The following is a 17493-nucleotide window of genomic DNA, read 5'->3' as shown; positions in this document are numbered from 1 at the left end:
GTCAGGGCACGTCAAAGGCCATTTTCCTTTTCTTCTCCATACCCAGTTGTTTCAGACATTGCCTTCATATGATTTGAAGGACCTCCGATATGAGAAGTAGGGTCAGGCAGCGGTGTAGGTTTAGTTTAGAGATGCTGACCCAGAGAATCAATATTAAAGAGTCAAAACAGGAAACACAAATACCCAAAAGTATAGAATGGCTTTTTTTCTCTTTATAAAAATACATTTTATTTTAGAATCATTTTATATTTAACAGAAAAATTGTAAAGAAATCACAAATAATTCCCTTATACCCTTCATCAAGTTTCCCTAAGTGTTACTATCTTACATTACCATGGTGCATGTGTCAAAGCTAAGAAATTGACGCTGGTACATTACTGTTAACTAAAATGTGGATTTTATTTGGATTTCATCAGTTTTTCTATGCATGTTCTCTTTTAGTTATGGGACCCAGCCAGGGTACCACGATACATTTAGTTGTCATGTTATGATGGCTTTTTAAAACTTTGCTGGGCTGTGAAGTCTTAGCTACTTCTCCAGTGTCCTGAGCAGTCAAGGACCGCCATGTGTACCTGCCTTGTTACCACTACGTTGCTACACTAAGAATTTGAATGCATTTTTTCTTATGTATTCTTGGCTTTTAGGGCATCACATCTCTGCCCAGTAGTATCCCTTTTATCCCTCTTCCTTTCAGAAAATCCCTTTGGAGTGGAAATAACCACCCCACCAACTCTCCAATGCTGCATACAAGTGGGGGCCTCAAGATGTGACAGGGTTAGAGGTTTTTTCAGTTAATTTTTCCCCAGGAAGTTTTTGAGAAATGACCTAACAGCATGAAGATGTTTTTATTTTTTCAAGGGACCAAACTGTTCAGGACCCAAGTCAATGGATTAATTTGATAATCAATGCATTTTAATCACATATCAAATGTAAACAGATTTCTTTGCACTTTTTCCGTAGGATGGATTAAATCCTATTTCCCTTTGGGGACTTCAAGACTACTGGTAAATTGAAGAGAAGATTGTGAGTTTGTTAATTGAAGCAGATGACAGGGTGGTCCATACCTTGCTCCTTGACATGCTTCCCTGGTTTGACTTTCAGGACAGACAGCATAGTCTCTTGGTTTTCTTCCTTCCTCCCTGGTTTCTCCTTCTTCTCCTTTGGGCTTTCTTCTCTTTTCTCCCAATGTCTTCAATGATGGAGGGTCCCAAGATTTAGTCTTTGACTATTCTTTCTCTATGTTAATTGAAATCTCAGCTGGTCTTATGCTTTAAATACCATCTGAAAGCTGATGACTCTCATATTTATATCTCCAGCCCCTCTCCTGAAATCCAGACTGGAATATGTATTAAACTGTCGACCAGACATCTCTACTTAGATGTCTGCTGCATAAGGCAAATTCAGAACATCTGAAACTGAATTATTGACCTTCCCCCAAACCTGTGCCACCCACAACCTTCCCCATGACAGCTGTAGCAATTTCTCCCGTCTCCCAGTTACTGGGACAAAAATTCTCAGTCATCCTCATCTGCTTTCTTCCCTCTACACTCCACAAGAAAGTCCTGAAAGTTCCACCTTAGAAAATATATTCAGAATCCAGCCTTTGTGACTGTTGCTATACTGCTAACAGCCCACGTTGAGCCACCATCATCTCCCCACTGGGCCACTGAGTTAGTCTCTCTTAGCTGCCTCCTATCAATTGGATCATGTTACTTCTCTGTTCAACACTCTCCAAGGGCTTCCCCTCTTTCTGTGTAAAAACTACTGTCTTCACTGTGGCCTCTACGGTCTACATTACCTCACTCCCCATTGGCTCTCTGGCTTGTCTTCTTTCTCTTCCTCCTCTGCCCTTCATTCACTGGCCTCCAGCCACAGGGCCTCTGTGTTATCTCACCTCAGGGCCTTTACACTGGCTATTCCCTCTACCTGGAGGCTCTTACCCTAGATATCAGCATGGCCAACTCCCTCACTTCCATAGATCTTTATTCTAAATGTCACTTCTCGGTGAGGCCACCTAGACCACCCTCATTAAAATTGCAGCTTTCCCACATACTCCTGATTCTCTTCATCTTGCTGTTTCTTTTTTCTTCTAAACTACTGCTGAACATACTCTTTTATGTGCTCATGTATGCTTATTGTTTTTGGCCTGTCCCTCTCCACTAGACTGTAAGCTCCACGAGGGCAGAGATTTTTGTCTCTTCTGTCTATTGATATATGCTTAAGAATAATGTCTGGCACATAGTAGTTACAGTCAGTTTTTATTGAATGAATAATTCTTAACTGTGAAGGGTGTTTGGAAAGTTAACGCAATTACAGATGATAGTCACTAAATCAGCAATGGCTAATGTTTGCTGAGCCCAGACCTCCTGCCATGGCCTATAGTAAGGGCTTTATAGGCTTTTGTCTTATTTAATCCTTACAATGATGTTAAGAGACAGTTATTCATAATATTTCCACTTAACAGTGAAAGAAACTGAGACACAGAAAGTTTAAATAAATTGTCCATAATTGTAAATGGCCCATCTCTAGTTTGCTTTAGCACCTGTAGCCTATAACCAGTAAGTCTGGAGGAAATTATGGAATGGATAATGGAGGGAGAGGGCGAAGCATATTTCGTTGTTAACAGTGCTCTTGTCAGAGTGCTCACATTTAATTTCAGAGTATGCGGTGTTAATTTCCAGATGAGGGAGGCTTTAGTTTGTAGTTAATCCCACATCTCCAAAAATGCAGTCTGTGTTCTTCCTTTTTCTTATTGTTTAAACCCAGGTCTCTGTCCTTTCCAGAACGGGAAGCCATTTAAGCCTCAGTCCGGGGGAAGTTTGGTTCCAGGTTTCTTGTTTCCTTTTCCAGAATGGCCTTTGGGGAAAGATAAATGGTGTTCCCCCTCCTGTGAGGGCAAATATCTCCTCAGCTGAGAGTTTCATGTTAATGCTTCTTCCTTAGGAACTTTACTGACTGCAGAATACTATTCCCTCCTGATGTGATCCCTTGGAGGGCCACGCCCAGGCCCCTGCAGCCACTTCTGGCAGGTGTCTGCTTCTCTCTCCCAGGGTAGTCCTTGTCCTCAGAGATGTGGAACACTCATCACCTGTCAGTGGCCACTCTCAGGGTGCTGTCAGCTGTCTGACTAGATCTTGTGGGCCTGGGCCTGGACCTGGACCTACTCACCAGTGGGAGGCCTGTTCTGAGCATGAAGTTATAATATCTTCCTACTCAGCATCTGTATTATTTTTCTATGCTCTGTAATGAATTGCCACAAATTTGATGGCTCAGAACAACATGCATTCATTATCTCACAGATTCTGTAGCGTATTTAGGTTCTTTGCATCAGGTCTCATCCAGCTGCAATATAGGTGCTGTCAGGGGCTGTGATCTCAACAGAGGTTCAACTGGGGAAAGATCTGTTTCCACTGCTTCCCTTAGGTTCTTGGCAGAATTCATCTCCTTGCAGTCATAGAACTGACATCCCTGTTTCTTGCCAAATGTTACCCAGGGGCTGCCCACAGTTCCTTGCTATATGGCTCTTTCATAACATGGCAGCTTACTTTTTCAAAGCCAGCAAGAGGAGCATATAGCTCCAGTCTGCTGAAATGGAATCTTATAGCATAGTGTAATCACAGGAGTGATACCCCATCCTCTTTGCCATATTGTGATGGTTAGAAGCAAGGTTCAGTACCTGTCCTCACTCAAAGGGAGGGTTTTACAAAGGCATGAACACCAGCAGGTGGAGGTGATTGGGAGGAAGGGGTCACCTTAGCGTGTGTTCACCAGAGCAACCATATTTGATGTGGTTAAATTGTGGAGGTAATCCCTGAAGCCAGGGAAGACCTATTAGTTGCTCATCTATTCCCTCAGCAGATGTTGGATTCGCTTTGCCAAGACTGTAGGTCAGGATGTGATTTTTCATGTGGCATCTAGAAAATTTGTAATAATGCCTATTTTTGTTGATCTTTTGTGCTCCTTTCAGTTCAGATGTAACTGAGTCAATTATCTGATGAAATGAACCAGAGATGCCTCCCTTCTTATAGCACTTCTTGTTATAGAACCAAAGGTGGTAGCTATGAGGTCCTCTATTAAAGGTTATTCCTTATGAACCTGGGCTGTTGAGCTGCTGAGAGACAGACTCATCTTCCCTCTGTTCATCTTATGAGTGTTTTACTGAGTGGATACAGTGTCGACTTATTTTAAATGATTCCTGTTTTTCAGCCTACTCATTTAAAATCTCAGTGTGTGTGTGTGTGTGTGTGTGTTTATGTTTTTTTTTTTTTTAATTTTATTTTTGACAGACAGAGTGTGAGCGGTGAAGGGGCAGAGAGAGAGGGAGACACAGAATCTGAAGCAGGCTCCAGGCTCTGAGCTGTCAGCACAGAGCCCAACACGGGGCTCGAACCCACAAACCATGAGATCATGACCTGAGCCAAAGTCGGCCGCTTAACCAACTGAGTCACCCAGGCGCCCCCTCCAGTGGGTGTTTATAAATAACCTCACACAGTCTGACCTTTGTCTTCATATGACAGAGCAGCTGGGATTTCACATGTTAGAACACTGTCTTCCCACGCCTGTCTTTGTTGTTGGAGACCCCACGATACGCATGACAGGATGTCATGACCACGTCTTCTCTTTCAAAAGTCTGAAATATTCTGCTTTAGTTCCTCTCAATAGGTCTTTTGTTTGGGGGGGGGGGATAGAGGATGAGAATGTGGGGGAAAAATGAGAACATGATTCCAGTCTCTGATGAAGTTATAAATCAGGAAGACTGGAGCGCAGAATCGGTTTCTTTTTTGGAGTTAGTTTATTCCAGTTTGACCAGTATGGAATCAGTTTATTCTTTCACATTTCAAAAGTATGTGCCTCAGTCCCTATGCCTGAAAGGATATGTTAGAAGGAAAAATAAAATCAAGATATGCTATTGACCTTTGGTTACCCAATGATAATTGCACACCTGGGAAAAACCAAATCCTCTTTAAAAATTTTTCACTTTTGAATTCCATGTAAATCATACCCAGATGGTTAATGGTAGCATAAATTGCTTTTCATGATATATAAGAATCTTAGAAATCATTTTTTAAAATATAGCAAATATGCATTCAGAAACCATTGATTTGGTAGGATATATGTGTATTCAAGAGTTCTGTATGAAAGTGCCCACTTGAAGAATTTTCTGGCCACCCCTGCTCTCACAGTGGCTGGCATGGGCCCCTCTTAGGTAGAGCTCCTCATAAGTGGGCCGGGAGAGCCCTGCTCACCCCTCGGCCAGTGGGGAGTGACTGTGCGTGTGCTGTAAGCCCTTGGACAGAGTCCAGCGCCCAGGTCCCTAAGTCCTGATCCCCATGACCAGCCACCCGGAGAGAGCAGACACGCTCTCCTGACACTTAACTGCAGTCCATTTCTTCTTGCCTTATCCCTGGCTGGGTGGGCCAAGGAATCACCTTCAATTTCTGATGATCACGTGGCTTTCAGGAGTTCCTCAGGCCCCCCCATATAAGAGCTCCCTATAAGAGCTCTTCAAAGGCATGGTGTGGAGTGGTAGAATTCTGGCATCACTTGCTGCTGGTTCTCCTGAGTATTGCATGATGTACATGATGTGCACAGTTACATGTGGGAAGGACAGAAGCAGCCACACCACCTGGGTGGGGAAATGACAGGGCCATGCTGGATGCCTCTGCACCGACCAGAAGACCGAAATTGTTTGCCACAAACAACCCTTTATATCCACTCTTTCCCCAGGACTTTAGTTGCCATATATCTCGATAGATAGATAGATAGATAGATAGATATAATTTTTTTAATGTTTATTTTTGAGACAGAGACAGAACGTGAGCGGGGGAGGGGAAGAGAGAGAGGGAGACACAGAATCCGAAGCAGGCTCCAAACTCTGAGCTGTCAGCACAGAGCCCAATGCAGGGCTCGAACCATGATATCATGACCTGAGCCGAAGTTGGGTGTTTAACCGACTGAGCCACCCAGGCGCCCTGCTTTATATTCTTTCTTTAATGCATCTTTAATTTTGGTAGATTTTGCCAGATTGCCTTCTGTAGGGATTGAACCTTTTAAAACTTCTTTTAAATTAATTTTAATTTTCCAAGTGCTATAAGAATATACTATCTTCAGAAAAAGTGGAAAAAATTAAAGATACAGCTAAAGTCAATTTCAGTTACCGCCACCAGCCCTAGACCCAGTTCCCCTACAGACAGATCCTCTCCTTCCCCCAGAATTAAATGCTGTTGTTGGTTTGGTGTGCCTTTTTGTCTATGCCTTGGCAGATATAAACCCATGGGAAATAAATATTATGGGAGCGTGTGTGTGTGTGTGTGTGTGTGTGTGTGTGTGTGTTGTTTAACACATAAACCATATTGTACTAAAATTCTATAATGTTGTGTTTTACTTAATGCTATGTCTTGGAGGTCTTTCCATGATGTGTATAATTATACATCTATGCATAATTTGAGTTTTTACCATAAATTATTTTTCAGCAGTGCCTTTTTGGTATTTAGTTTCAGGAAAGAATTTGGGGTTTTATTAAATACCCAATGATTCATACATAAGTATATTAGAAAATCTTAACCTTTGGTTGTTTTTTCCCCCTCTCTTCAGATCTCAGAAAAATGATCTCCACAACGAACGCTACATCTTGGAATTAGATTGTTGTTCCTCCTTAGACCACCTGACGGGCCAAAAGCTCATCCCGGAGTTCATTAAGAAGGTGAGCCCTGTGGTCAGGAGACAGTTGAACAGTTGTGCAGCGCGAGCCGGCCGGGGGCTGGCCGAGGGCAGTTCAGCCACACCGCACAGGCCAGGGTAGCAGCCAGTGCCTCCTCACACCTGGGCCTTTGGGCGGCCCCACAGGGGTGCAGCGCCCCCTACCCCCCACCACCCCCCCACACACACACACATAGCTGGGCTGACGATGACTCTGAAACAAGATGGCTTCCCCCCTTCCCAGGCTCCGAGACCTTGGACCTTGTCTTTTAAGGCTGGAGCGGCATTCACAGCGAACAGGCCTGTGGGCCCACTGCTGAGACTCCTCCCAAACCCTCAGGGTGGTGGGCCACTCCCCACCGCCAGCCTGGATCCCACCTTCCACTTGTCCTGTGGGGCCTCATTGCTACGAGCCGCCTTTCTTTCCTAGTGTGGGAGCAGCCCAGAGCCCCGTGACCACTGGCATATGCAGTTACACAAGGGAAAATTGCCTACTTGCAGGGGAGTCCTTCTCTGCCCAGAAATGTGTCTGGTTTTGAATTTCTCATCATGCCATACGAGGTTTCCTGCCTAATTGCAGGGTTCACTTGAGTTTCTGTAGGACATTCACTGCAGAAGGAATGTCCTTGCCCGGACTGGGGCTAAGTTCACTCCTTAGTGCTTACCTTGTTCTCTCTCGCCCAGTCTCCCACAACAACTGACAATTCCCCATCCTGGAGAGGTGATTATGGCTTGTTTGGGACCTCATCTGTCAGCTAATGAATTCATTAATAAATAGTGTTGGCCGTCAACTTTGGGCCAGAAATACCGCCTGCCTGCTTGGTGCTGGGACACAGAGGACAGCCGTGGTCCCCGCTCTCAGGCCCTCAGGTCCTCACACCTGGAAGGCGGACCCCGGAGGAGAGTGATGAGCGTTACCAGCAGGGAAGCAGCAGACACCGTGTGGGGTGGGTATCAGTGGGGGGGTATCTCACGCTAAGACAGAGAGGATGAGGAGTTACCTGGTGATGGGGCTGCACGGGGAAGGTCGGGGACTCCTCCAAACAGAGCGAGCAGCGTGTGTGAGGGCCCGGTGCAGGAGCAAGTGAGGGGAGTGAAGAGATCAGAGGAGCTTTGGGGAAGAAAAAGAGTGCCAGGGGTGAGAGCAGGGCCAGGACTCTGCTGTAAACGCAATGGAGGCTGCTCAGAGGATTTTTGCAAAAGAGTGAAATAATCAGATTGTCCCTTTAAACACCCAGTGACCCTTTTGCTGTTGTTTCCTTCCTGCCTCCCTCCCTTCAACATTGATTGAGTGTTCAGGCTCAACGAGGCCTTAGGAATAACCCCTCATGTGTGGTGGCCAAGACCTGGAGACTGGGAGTCAGATGACCTCGTAGGTCAAAATTTCTGATAATTTTACTAGAACGATGCAGACTCTTCTCTGATGGAATTCAGGTCATTACTTAAGAAATGGAGGGATGAGGTGCCTGGTGACACTGTCGGTTAAGCCACCAACTCTTGATTACAGCTCAGGTCATGATCTTACAGTTTGTGGGATTGAGCCCCACATAGGGCTCAGCACAGAGCACAGAGCCTGCTTGGGATTGTCCCTCCCCCTTCTCTCTCTGCCCCTCCCCTGTTTGCACTCTCTCTCTCTCTGTCTCTCTCTCAGGAAAAAAAAAAAGAAATAGGGAGAAAGGCAATTTTTGTTTGCATGTGCATAAGCCTGACAACATGAGTTTTTGTGTAACTTATGTAGATGTCTGTACACATAGAGCCCTCTTTCCTGGATCGATGCAGACAAAATGTTCTAATAAGCTTGAGTAGGGACATGCTAGAGGTGGAACTTACCCCATGATCTGAGTACTGGGGAAAAACTGTTTTAGAAATAGGCTTGTAATCAAGACTCGGATACTTGGAATGTTTGTAGGTAATTGGGTAAGATGAGGGCGTGAGGCTCTGTCCATACTTTCACATATGCTCTTTTAAAAACATATGATTTGGTGGGGGGGGGGGGGTGCCTGAGTGGCTCAGTCAGTTAAACATCCGACTTCTGCCAAGGTCATGATCTCATGATCCGTGAGTTCAAGCCCTGCATCGGGCTGTGTGCTGACAGCTCAGAGCCTGGAGCCTGCTTTGGATTCTGTCTCCCTCTCTCTCTGTCCTTCCCCTACTTGCTCTCTCTCTCTCTCTCTCTCTCTCTCTCAAAAATAAACATTAAAAATTTTTTAAAAATAATGAAAAAACATATGATTTGGTACTTTGTCTTAACCAAACCAGATCTTTGCATGACTGTTACATTGTGCCAATATCAGGTCTTAAGGAGACAGCAGCCTAATTAGTGGGCTCTCAGATACTGGTGTGTGTAGTGTTTGGAGTGTAGGTAGACATCTTTCTACCTGTGTGTGTGTACATGCATGCATGCGTATCAGTATATGATGGTTCGTTTCATAGTAAACATTGACACCTGCTTATTCTATGTTAATATAAGAATTATGTTTTTAGCATTTTGAATATTATATACTTTAAAAAGCCCACCATGCCATCCTGCTCCTGCCATACCCCTGGTTTTCAAACAAAAAGCATTGGGTCCAGACAGACTAGATAACTTGCACACTAGGGTAGTAGTAAGATTCCTCATGTGTATCCCAGAATCTCTCACCTCTGCTCGTCTCTAGAGAGGTGGTTTATGGTCATGGTCAGCAGGTGGAGGTACAGTTTCTGCCAACAACCCAGGGGTGTTGAGATCCTGCCATTTGTCCCTCGCCGTCCAGTGTAGCCGAGAGCTGGACCTGGAAGGATCCAGCATTTCTGGTCATTGGTGCTGGCTGTGGCTGTAGTTTCTAGGCCAATGGCTGTGACACCCGGGAGAAGAGGGACAAAACAATGGGTCTGGGCCTCCTTCCCTCTGTTCCTTTTTTCTGTTGTTGGACAAGATGTCTGGAGAAAACACCACTTCTGTGTGTGAAGAGCAGAGGGGAACTTAGTACCCCTCTGTAGGATCAACAGCTTTTCCAGCTGATGGCAGAATTTTACACATGTGTAAATTTTTCTGTCATCGCGCAGGTAGAAGACCATGGGAGCTTCCTGGGAAGAAATACACTAAAAACCATTTGTGTCTTTTCAGTAAATATTTAATGAATAGCCTGGTCCCTATTTGTATATATAGAGAGTGGTGACACTTGTTAATTGCCATTCACTTAGGCCAAGATGAAGCTGTGTCACTGGCGGCTACAGCTTACAGTCATTACTTTTTATCTGGGTCATTATTTTGTGTGAAATAATGGCTCCTGTTCCTGTGACAAGCAGATCCGTCTTACGATGAAATGGTAATTAACTCATTTTGTCATTGTACCATCATACAGGATAAGCTCATATTCTCTGCCTATTAGAATTAAATTCAAAGTGATTAAATTTTTTTTTCTTAAGAACAATGGCCCAGTATTATTTTTCCACTGAATGTTTTAAATTAGCAGAACTTTTGGATAGAGAACATGGATGGAAGGAGGGAAAGGAGATTTCATTATTTCTCACAAATGGGAAAAATATAATCATCTGTATCTGTGTCATGTAAAATTAAGCTGAAGGTGCCATAATTCACAGCCCCTCTCCATCATGATTGTCGGCAGAGGGTGAGGGGGAATTCTGTAAAGACGACTCTGTTCCTTTCAGTGTGGTCTAATGATTTCTCTGGGCACTTTGGCTGTTCAAATTAAATCTGGGCTACTGCATTTTGTTTTTCCCCTCTTGTATCCTGCTGTGCTCCATCCAACCGGCCCTTTATGTAAATTATTTATTATGGACCACAGAACATTTAAAAGGCAGATTTATGATCAGACTTGGAGAGACTGTGTGTTCCAAGTCCTAGAACCGAATGCTTCAGGGACAAAGAGTCTCAAGGCTGTCTGAGAACAGAGATGCTGCCTTGAAACAAAGGTCCCGCCGCCAGGTACCTCCAGAGCCTGTCTTGTGTGGCTGGTTTGTGGGGCCCCTTGGAATTTCCTGTTCTTCAGAGTTCCCAGAGGATTGTAAAGGAGACAGAATGATGTCAAACAAAGGGCTTACATGTTCATCTTCACATTCCTTTACATTCTTTGGAGCTTCTTGGGAAAGAGCTCCTACGTTTGGAAAATGCTTTGAAGTTTTCAGAGTCATTCTGGGTTGTGCTTCACGGTTAATTTTGGGCAAGAGGCCACACCGGCAGCGGTGTCTCTCTTCTAGACACGAGGAAACGGCTCCGAGAAGATGAGGACTTTGCCCAGGGGCTGGGACTGTTCACGGATGCAGCCTGGGCAGGTCTTTCTACAGGAGCGGCCCCAGCGGGAGGCAGTGGGATTTGGGTGGAGCAGGAAGTTTCTGCGGCCAAGTGGGGAAGGTTTTGGAGAGGTGTGGTATAGAATGAGGGCCCCGGAAAGTGAGGGCTAGATGGAGGGGTGAGGCGGATGGCGCTGTTTTTGGTAAAGAGAGGAGCATGGAAAGAAAGTTCAAGGCTGAGAGTCAAGTTCTGTTTAGCTGGGATTTGGGATGAACAAAGGAAAGAGGAAGGCTGTTCTGGGCAGGATTCTTTGGCTTGTGTGAAAACAGAGCCTTCCTCAAGCCAGCTCAGGTGCGGTTAATCAGGGGGGTTTACTACAAAGATTCAGGAATGGCCTGGAGCCCCTGTGACAGAATACAGAAAAGCCCTCCCCCATCCCCCACCCCCCAAAAAAAGCAGCAGCAGCAGAAGAAGAAGAAGAAGAAGAAGAAGAAGAAGAAAAGGAAAGGAAAAGGTTGGGCTCTCTGGCTATATTATATGCTGCTGGCCCATATTTATGTACCTGTAGGTTTATTTGAATTTTAAATGGGATTTCACTCCACAGAGGGAATCCCTGTGTGTGCCAAGCAGACCCTGTGCTAACAGGCTTTACACACACTATACTCTTAACCCTTATCTCACCCCCTCTGGAGGCCCATCCCTGTTTTATAGGTGGAGAAACTGAGGCACAGAGATGCTGTGCAGTTTGCCCAGAGTTAAAACTGTGAAAGGCGGGACTGAGATTTGAACCCAACCCATCTGACCCAAAGGGTGCATTCCTAACCATTTGGCCATGCTGCCTATTCTGTGTCATCCTCAGGAACGGAGAGGGGGCTGTCCCAGCTGGAGGAGAGATGGCATGGGAGGCAGACAGGTGAAGCTTTGTCTGGTACATAGAGATAGATTTTAGAACCTCTTGAATGCCTCCCGTCTGTGGAGGTTGGGTCTCTAGGCCTCGCTGCCCATCTGAGAAAGCCACACTCCCTGCCACTCTCCAGGTAAGAGACTTCAGGGCCTTTGCCCTCAGGTACTCAACTCTGGGCTCTGCCCCGTAGTTTCACTCCCTTTTATGATGGAAGGGTGAGCACTAACCTGCACGAGCTACTCGGACCTAGGTTTGTCTTCCACTGGACCACAGAGACCTTAGAATGTAGCAGTGGAGGGGAGGCGAGGCAGACCCCTGCCTTGTCCTGTGGGGAACAGCTCATGGTCAGAAACTCAGTGGCTTAGATTAAGCTAGATGTGTTGCCCTTTCAAAAACCAAATGGTGCGGGGCACCTGGGTAACTCAGTCAGTTAAGCATCTGACTTTGGCTCAGGTCATGACCTCAAGGTTTGTGAGTTCGAGCCCCGCATCAGGCTCTGTACTGACAGCTCAGAGTCTAGAGTCTGCTTCAGATTCTGTCTTCCTTTCTCTCTGCCCCTCCTCTGCTCATGCTCTGTCTCTGTCTCTCTCTCTCTCAAAAATAAAATAAACATTAAAAAAAATTAAAAACCAAATGGTGCTTCTTAACATCGTGACCTAAAGAGAAGAATCCAACAGATCTTTAAAATAGAAATGTCTCCTTTTAATGAAACAGAATATCCCAAATTCCCAGGATTATGAAACTTGGCCATAGTATATAAATGACTCATCATTTGCTTTCTGTCTGATTGCTGAGTATTAGGGCCTCATTTCTACAAGTGTGGTGCAGAGAGTTTAATTTTAATTAGTGCAAGATGCTGATTCAGAATGAAAGAAGAAATGTTAAAAGGCTTCCCTTACCTCGCTACACCCCCACCTACCCCCAAGCCAAGTGAATTGTGACATTTCAAAAAGGTGGATCTGGTGGGCGCTGGGGAGGAGTGGAGGCAAAATGGTGTGTGAATGAGCATATGCCCTCAGAGTGGAAGACAGATTGCTGGGGGTGGGCAGGGAAGAGGCTGGTGGTGGAAGCGAGGCCTTGCTGGAGAATGAGGGCATCCCGTTTGCTATTGTCTCCTGAACTTAATAAACATTTGTCACGGGAATGAACAAATTAAAAGACGAATGCAGAGGAAAAATCGTTAAGATTGTGTCGTAGAAGGGGAGAGAGAAGTCTGAAATGACACTCCAGTGACTGAAGTGTGAGGTAGGGTCCCTTGTGAGGACGGAGAACACATGGCATGAGGAACTATTTGGGGCCAGAGAGGTAATGAGACTGGGGATGGGCATGTTGGGACTTGGTGGGACACTCAAGGGAACATTCCAGAAGACAGTTGTGATTTTTGAGCTGGAACGCAGGAGGAAGCTAGGAATGGAGCTGTAGTTATCTGAGGGGTAGACTCAGAGGCCCAGAGGGGCCAGGCAGGTAATGACAGTCAGAAAGAAGTTCAGGTGGTCATCTGGATGGCACATGCCCATCTCAAGGGGGCAGCCACCACTTAGCATCCACTCATTGTTGCCTGGTGGAAATACGAACCCAGTACCACAAGATCTTCTGTTGTATTTTGGTTGGCTAGTTGGTTTTGTTTCATTTAGAGAAGCCGACAATGTTTTTGTTTTCTTATTGTGACGTCTCTTGGTTTTTCAATGTAAGCCAATCGATCAGTTTAAAACTGTAAGATCTAGATCAGTGTTTCTCAAATTTTCTGTGCTGAAGGACCGGTTTTTTGTTGTTTGGTTTTAGTTTTTTTCCAGTCCATTAAGAAGTGATACTTATGTAAAATACAATAAAAACATGGCGGCAATGTCAAATGGCTAGAAAAGTGTCTACATGCCTGCCCTTGTTTTATGTACCTATCTTGTCATGGACTGTTAACAAAAAGTTGGTGGACCAGCAGTGTGCTGAGGACCAACCACACTCTGAGTAGCCACTGTTTGAGGTGGCAACGCCATGGGACAGGATAGAATCATGACCTGAGAACTCACTTGTGCTTGTGGAGGGAAGAGACGAGAATACCATGGCTGGAGCTCTGGAAAGGACCCAGAGAAGGAAAACAAAAGAAAGAAGTTCCATGAAGCAAGAGGAGAAAAGGAAGAACATGATGTTACAGAATCTGAGGGAAGAGAATATTATAAGAGCAGAAAAGAGGTTGAGTTAGAACCCACTGAGTGGGTGGCCCACTGGGTTTGGCCACTGGAGGCTACTGGTAAATCCTGTAAGAGCAGTTTTCAAGAGTGGAGCAGGCAGAGGCCTCCTTCCATGGGTTTAAGAGTAAATAAGTTTGGAAGGAGAGCGAGAGTGGTGGCTAAGGTACAGGTGGAGGAAGTTTTGGTTGCTCTCAGTAGGAGTTAAAAGCTACCAGTGGAGAGGAGAAAGCTAAAGAAAGTCAGAGGTGAGTTAAAGGTAGAGGCAGGTCCAGGTGGGGTGAGTCCACAGAGTGGACATCGGCTGCATACAGGGGACTGGATGCCCGTTCCTCAGGCTTGGAGAGGAGGTAGGAAGCCACTTATAGGCTTTGATGCTCAGAGTGGAGAGAAAAATGTAGGCCCTCCTGCCTGGAGGCCTCTGTTTTCTTATAAAGTTCCTCTCCTACCCCAGCCTCTCTTGATCTTCTGTCCCCCTGCTATTTTCATTGGCCTGCGACCTTCCTGTTCTGTCCAGGGGACACAGTTGAAGTTAATCTTAGCCTGAGGGGAGGGAAGGGATCATATGTTTGTCTTGATCACTCCCCAAGAAACAAGACAGATTGTTGTGGTTCATTGTCTCTCTGCATGAATCCAAGATCTAGTAGTGTGGGCCAAGATCCATTCATGTTTCTTTGAACAGATCTTTGAGGACCCCTATGTGGTAGTGTCCCGGGATACCTTAGTGAGCCAGTACAGGTAATGCCCCTGGTCGTATGAAGCTTACAGTGTAGCTGAGGACACAGACATGGAGCAGATAGTCACATGATGGAAGTATAGTGACAAAATGGGTATGCGTTCCAGAGCAGAACACTGTGAGCGGCCCTGACCCAGGCTGGCAGTGGAAGGAGGGAATGGTCCATTAAGAAGTGAGGTTTACACTTCGATCTAATGGGTAATCAGGTGAGGGAGAGTCGGGGCTAGTGGTTATTGGAATAGCTTGGACACAGGCTATGAGGTGGGAGGGAGCATGTTTGGTGCAAGGAACAAGAAGGAGACCATTGTGATTTGGCGGCAGAGAATGGAGGATGAGTTCTGGGGGTGGCTAGGACTCACACGTAGGCTCAGGATTTGGATCTTATCCCAAATGCAATGGAAAACTATTGGAGGGTTTTAAGGAGGAGCTAAAGAATGATACCAAATGTGCACTTTGGGAAGAGATGTAGAGATTGGATTGGGGGAAGGAGCCAGTGCAGTTAGGACACTGTTGGAGTATCTCTTTATAGACAGTTAGAGATTGTAGCTAAGCTTACAGTCAGAGTATCATCATAGTGGAGATGTAGAGAAGTGATTTGAATTAAGAACTATGGAGCTGGGGGGCCTGGGTGGATCAGGTGGTTAAGCGTCCAACTTTTGATTTTGGTTCAGGTCATGATCTCATGGTTCGGTTAGTGAGATTGAGCCTTGTTTCGGGCTCTGTGCTGATAGTGTGCAGCATGCTTGGGATTCTCTCCCTCTCTCTGCCCCTCCCCCCTTGTCTGTGTGTGTGCGCGCACTCGCTCTCTCTCAAAATAAATAAACATTTAAAAGGAAAAAAGAAGAACTATGGAGCCTAAGAGCTCACCAGAGTGAGTAACAGGGTGTGGCAGAGACGGAGAGGATCAAGCTGGTTTGGCTATGCAACTGGATGAATGGGATCCTTTGCTGAGATAAGGGAGACAGTGGGCCAGGACATTGTTTCCATGGTACAAGAGCTCAAGGCAGCCATCTGGGCTGGAGACACCAGCTGGAAAATGATAATTGAAACTGTGGTCATGGATGAAATCACTGATGAAGGAAGGGAGCTGAGCCCCGGGGAATTCCAGCACTGATTGCCATGCAAAGAAAAGAGGCAGAAAGGAAGTGGCTAAGAGGGCCTGGGAAACTCAAACATTGGGCGATGGAGGTCGAGGGTATCTAAGCAAGGAGGGGTTGTCAACTCTGTCAGCGACCCTAAGACTAAAAATCAGAAATAACCACTGATAATGTCATTGGTGATGTAGTCATGAGGCCATTGGTACCTCTGCGGAAGCTCTTTTGGTGGCCTCACCCCTTCCAGCACATAATTTACGAAGCCTGTTCCAAAATGTCTTTGACTTATAATTAAAAACCACTGCCATTTATTCCATAGAACTCATGTTGTTCCTGTATTATTCCTAGGATGGTTCTGAGATTTCTGGTCTTGTGGGCTTTTGTTTTTCCACTTTTAAATTTAAGATGTTCTTTCTTTCCTTGGGCTTGCTGAATCATCTTCATTGTTCTCCTTAATGTAATTTTTATTAAGCAACCGGATTTTAATACCTGACTAGGGGATTAGAACTTGCAATTCTATGTAATTTTTAGCTTTTGCAGCACATATCACATGAAATAATAACAATAAGCAAACTTGTAGTTAAATCAGAAACAAAATTAACTTGGGGTTCCTAAAAATGGCATTTAGATGTGCATAGAACAGAGAGTCGTCTGTTGTGGGCTCTGTGGGCAGCCTGTGGCCCTCAGACTTGCATTCCTTTGTGGTCTCTGCAGAGATATTGCCCAAATCCAAGGAATCAGAAAATATTCTAGGTGCTAGTGGAGCAGACAAGACTGGAGGGAAAACAGAAGTTATACCGAGAGAGGTGGCAGATATATGCCTGGCAGATATACCAGATATCTCCCCGTTTTGTTCTAGGGAGACATTCAGCCTGGGTGTTAACACTTTTCACGATACCTTTCTACCCTCCTGGCTCCCATTTGTCACCTCGGGAGGCTAATATCTCTTCCATCCCCACTTGTTGGTAGGAGGTTGATGATGCCGGGGTACACATAACTTTGCCTGAGGCCAAATGTTTGGTTGGCTGCAGGCAAGCCTGGGAGCTCCTGAAGGTGAGGAAGATGTGCGCCTCTCTAGGACATAGTAGTGGCCACGGAACACCTGAGATGTACTTTGCTCTCACAGTATTGAAGTAGGCCTCACAAGGAGCCTGGTGACGGGTGATCCGAATGATCACCAGGTTCTAGCTCCCATGGCCTGCGAACCATGCTTATAGCAGACAGTAATGTTCCTTTGGGGCTGAAGGTGAAGCCAAAAAGCGCCGAAGATCTGGAGTTTCTTTCTTCTAAGCCAGCGTTTCTTGATATGTGCTCTTCCTGCGATACTCCTCAGCAGAAGAGGTTCTGTAGCCCAATGTGTTTAAGAAACATGCATGTTGTAATCCTGTTGGAGGGTCATTGATGCTCCTTAAAGGAGTCAAGGTTCTGAAAAGGTCTGTGGTAAGAAACTTCTTCACTTACTTTACCTCGGCATTTCTCGGCTATAATTTAAGAACTTTCCCCTTGCTTCTTGTCTTTCCCAAATTCCTATTTCTATACCACCGTTGACAATCACAGATTGTTAGCAGCAGCGGGGTGAGTCTCCTCTCTTTATACAGTGGGTTCCTAACACTGATTGCCTCCTAACATTGCACACAATGGCC

At 45.5% G+C, this 17493-nt stretch overlaps 1 protein-coding gene across 3 annotated transcripts in view; it reads left to right on the top strand.

Annotated features, from left to right (window-relative positions):
• Nucleotides 1–17493, top strand: part of RFTN1 (raftlin, lipid raft linker 1) — a 208212-nt gene that overhangs the window by 102067 nt on the left and 88652 nt on the right. For all 3 annotated transcript variants that reach the window (XM_042956971.1, XM_007087353.3, XM_042956970.1), the window contains one exon: nucleotides 6595–6703. In XM_042956971.1, the coding sequence (XP_042812905.1) occupies nucleotides 6595–6703 (109 nt within the window). The remainder of the gene's footprint in view (nucleotides 1–6594; nucleotides 6704–17493) is intronic.

Source organism: Panthera tigris, chromosome C2 (genome assembly GCF_018350195.1).
Source record: "Panthera tigris isolate Pti1 chromosome C2, P.tigris_Pti1_mat1.1, whole genome shotgun sequence".
In the NCBI taxonomy this organism is placed as follows: domain Eukaryota; kingdom Metazoa; phylum Chordata; class Mammalia; order Carnivora; family Felidae; genus Panthera; species Panthera tigris.
This window is presented reverse-complemented; position numbering and strand designations above follow the sequence as displayed.